This window comes from Neophocaena asiaeorientalis, unplaced genomic scaffold, assembly GCF_003031525.2.
Source record: "Neophocaena asiaeorientalis asiaeorientalis breed wild unplaced genomic scaffold, Neophocaena_asiaeorientalis_V1.1 scaffold359, whole genome shotgun sequence".
Classification (NCBI taxonomy): domain Eukaryota; kingdom Metazoa; phylum Chordata; class Mammalia; order Artiodactyla; family Phocoenidae; genus Neophocaena; species Neophocaena asiaeorientalis.
Genome location: NW_020174137.1, coordinates 1118747 through 1121952, shown reverse-complemented (window position 1 = coordinate 1121952; position 3206 = coordinate 1118747). Strand labels below are relative to the sequence as shown.

At 36.4% G+C, this 3206-nt stretch overlaps 1 protein-coding gene across 1 annotated transcript; it reads left to right on the top strand.

Annotated features, from left to right (window-relative positions):
- Positions 1 to 2311: 2311 nt before the first annotated feature.
- LOC112406221 (oocyte-expressed protein homolog) lies at positions 2312 to 2734 on the top strand. Its single transcript, XM_024754947.1, has one exon. It carries the CDS (start codon positions 2312 to 2314, stop codon positions 2732 to 2734), a length of 423 nt encoding a protein of 140 aa, XP_024610715.1.
- The last annotated feature ends 472 nt before the right edge of the window (positions 2735 to 3206 follow it).

Below are 3206 nucleotides of genomic sequence, written 5' to 3'. Positions count from 1 at the left end.
GCTACTGCTCAAAAAAAAGGAAAAAGAAAAAAAACCCAAAAAACAGTAGCCTTCATTTATTTTTTAAAGCTGATCAAAATTTTTAGGATAGTGGTAAGAACCAAGAAATAGTTAATATATACATCACTCCTCCCCTAGCACTGCAAGATTTTTATTTCCCTTACAGCACTTCAATCATTTTAGTGTGTTATTGTCAACCACTAGAAGTTCATGAAAATGCAAAGGCTTAAATCATTTGGCTCTAAATCATAATGTGATATGGCCTTGTCAATCTTTTCAAAGAAATTTATATTCTTTGGGATTTTTCAGCAGATTCTACAGAGTTTCCACAAGGATTGATGTTGACTGGCACTGCACAAGTTTTGCAAAGGTAGAAAATACAGAACAAGGTTAATAATTGGGCTTAATATCAGAGTGTCCTACTCCAGGCAGTAAACATCTTGCCTCAGCCTTTAAGGTTTTCTCCAATATTTGATTGAGCCACAGGGAAAAGCATATCATGTACTCATTGCTGGACTGCCGTTCTCAATGTCTTTTTCACTTTCAAATACCTTTGAAGTCCTACAGGACTCCATGATTTGCAAAAGAGTTCTGCATTCACTTTCAAAAATGATTTGGTGGTGATGAAGTCTAAATACTTAACACAACTCAAAACTGATTACTTAATGCTAAGCATAACTAAGTCAGTACTAAAATTTAGGAATATACAGACCCAGTGTGCACTATGGTTTAATAGCTACTGATTTTATTAGTGGGTTTTTAATGCTTTGAATGTGGAATTTAAAAAATTGAAGCATAGTTGACTTACAATTTTGTGTTAGTTTCTGGTATACAGTAAAGTGATTCAGATGTACATATATATATTCTTTTCCATTATGGTTTATCACAGCATATTGAATATAGTTCCCTGTTGTATACAGTGGGACTTTGTTGTTTATCCATCCTATATACACTAGTTTGCACCTGCTAACCCCAAATTCCCACTCCAACCTTCACCACCTCCCACTTCCTTGGCAACCACAAATCTGTTCTCTATGTCTGTGAGTCTGTTTCTGTTTCATAGATAAGTACATTTGTGTCATATTTTAGATTCCACATGTAAGTGATATCATATGGTATTTGTCTTTCTGTTCTGATTTTGCTTAGTATGATCATCTCTAGGTTCATCGATATAGTTGCAAACGGTATGGAATTTTTGGATAATTTTTTAAAGGGTATCATGTTTACCAGATGGATTTCAGACAGTGCTTGACATAAATTAAGGTATTTGTATTAAATTGTTCAGAATATGTCTGTAATAGTAAAATCTCCCACTTTCTATTATGGTGGGAAATCTTATATTTATATTGTAGAAGCAGTACAACTGTTTAATCTGAGTCTGGAGACTTTATGCTACAAATAGAGCTAGGAAGAATTTAAATTTTAATTCATTCTGTAGTACTATTTAGATTTCAAAAATATATCCTTTATCTTTGCTCAAAACTTACAATTTTCTTCTATTTCTATTATACCCCAGAGTTGCTTGTACAAATTATGTGCTAAATAAATGTATTTTATATTGTTGCATGAACAATGATTCATGAAAAACAAGGATTTTCAATGCAGATTATGGACATGATTGTTAATGAAATATTATCGATATACTATAAAAATAAATATGGAATCTTTATCCATATCTAACAGATGCAAGCTAAAAATTGCTATAAGTAATATAATAGTAGGAATAATACAAATCTTTCTGAGAAATATTTCTTAGAAAGGTCCATGAGTGATTATGCTGTTATAAGTGGTATCTAACTGTGGAATAAATCCCCATGCAATTTTGAACTTATTAGAGTATAAGTATAAATATATAATCAATTTATATTAAAAGATAAATACACTTACTAATCTCTTTCCAATTATCTATACACAATGAGTCACTGGATAAGTTGAGTGTGTTGATGATTGGTTAGAAGTGTGTGTGTGTGTGTGTTTGTATTTACACCTGCTGTGTAAATGTATATGCATGTGAAATTTATATTCTAAATTTGCATTTATATTCCCTTTTTCCTATGACACAATTTTTTAAATTAAATCATCTTTCAATTCAACCACCACTAGTTCAACTAGCTCACAAACTTTTCATGTTAAAATTTGACAGGTTTATTAGTCATGTTGCTGGATTAACCCAAGCTACAATCCAAAACCTATCATAATAATCATATATTGTAGACATTTATTGTTTACTGCTAAAGGAATAAAGCTGAAATTAATTACTCTTCAAAGTAAAACTTAAGAAATTAAAATAATTGTGGCTGTCGGTTCGAGCATGGTCGACAACACGGGCGCCACCGAGGCCCGGGGGGACGGACTGCTGGGGTTCCCACTTCCGCCACCACGGATTCGCTCCCGGCCGTCGTGGTTTCCTGCGCAGGAGCTGAAGAACCCGCTGGTGTTTTCTTTGGAGCCGTGGCTGACCAACTCGATCTTCGGCCCAGACCGAGCCGTGGTTCCGGAAATGGAGTGGAAGAGCCAGGCCCTGCTGACGGTGGACGCAGTTCACGCCGGGAAGTCGGTGGAAATCACCGTCTTCGGGCGGCCGGCTGTCCAGCGCCGGGTGAAGAGCGTGCTCCTGAGCCTGGCGTCGAGTCACCGGGAGCAGCACGCCCGAGCTGAGAACATGGAACAACTCGAGGAGTTCTTGAAGGCCCAGGCACCAGGTCCCCAGGTCCCCCAGAGTACTGTTGCATAAGTGCTTTCCGGGGCATGCGAACAGCCCTCCTTCCGCTATTAAAGTTCAAGAGAAGCAAATATCCTTAAATCTGTGCATTTATTTTTTTCCTGTATCTCGATGGATAGTGGTTTGATTATTTTGCTGCAAATGTGAGTTTGTAGTGCCATTCTAGTAAATAAATGAATTTCCTTTTTTCCAATGGCATAAAGATCTTGGCTCACTCAAAATTAAGCAAATTTATAAAAGATTGACTCTGTTCATTCATATTTTGATGCGAGAGGTTGATAGGTGGTAGGTTTATTTTTGGTTTTTTCTTAGTTTCTATCGTTTTGAAACTACTAACCCTTTTATGATTTTATGGTCAGATTCAGGCCCTCATGCACAGGGGGCAGAAATGCAGGGTCAGTCTGCTTTGGGTTTCTTTTGCATCATTTGTTCTCAAACTTTAATATGTGTAAGGATCACCTCGAGAGCTTGCTAAAACACAGTT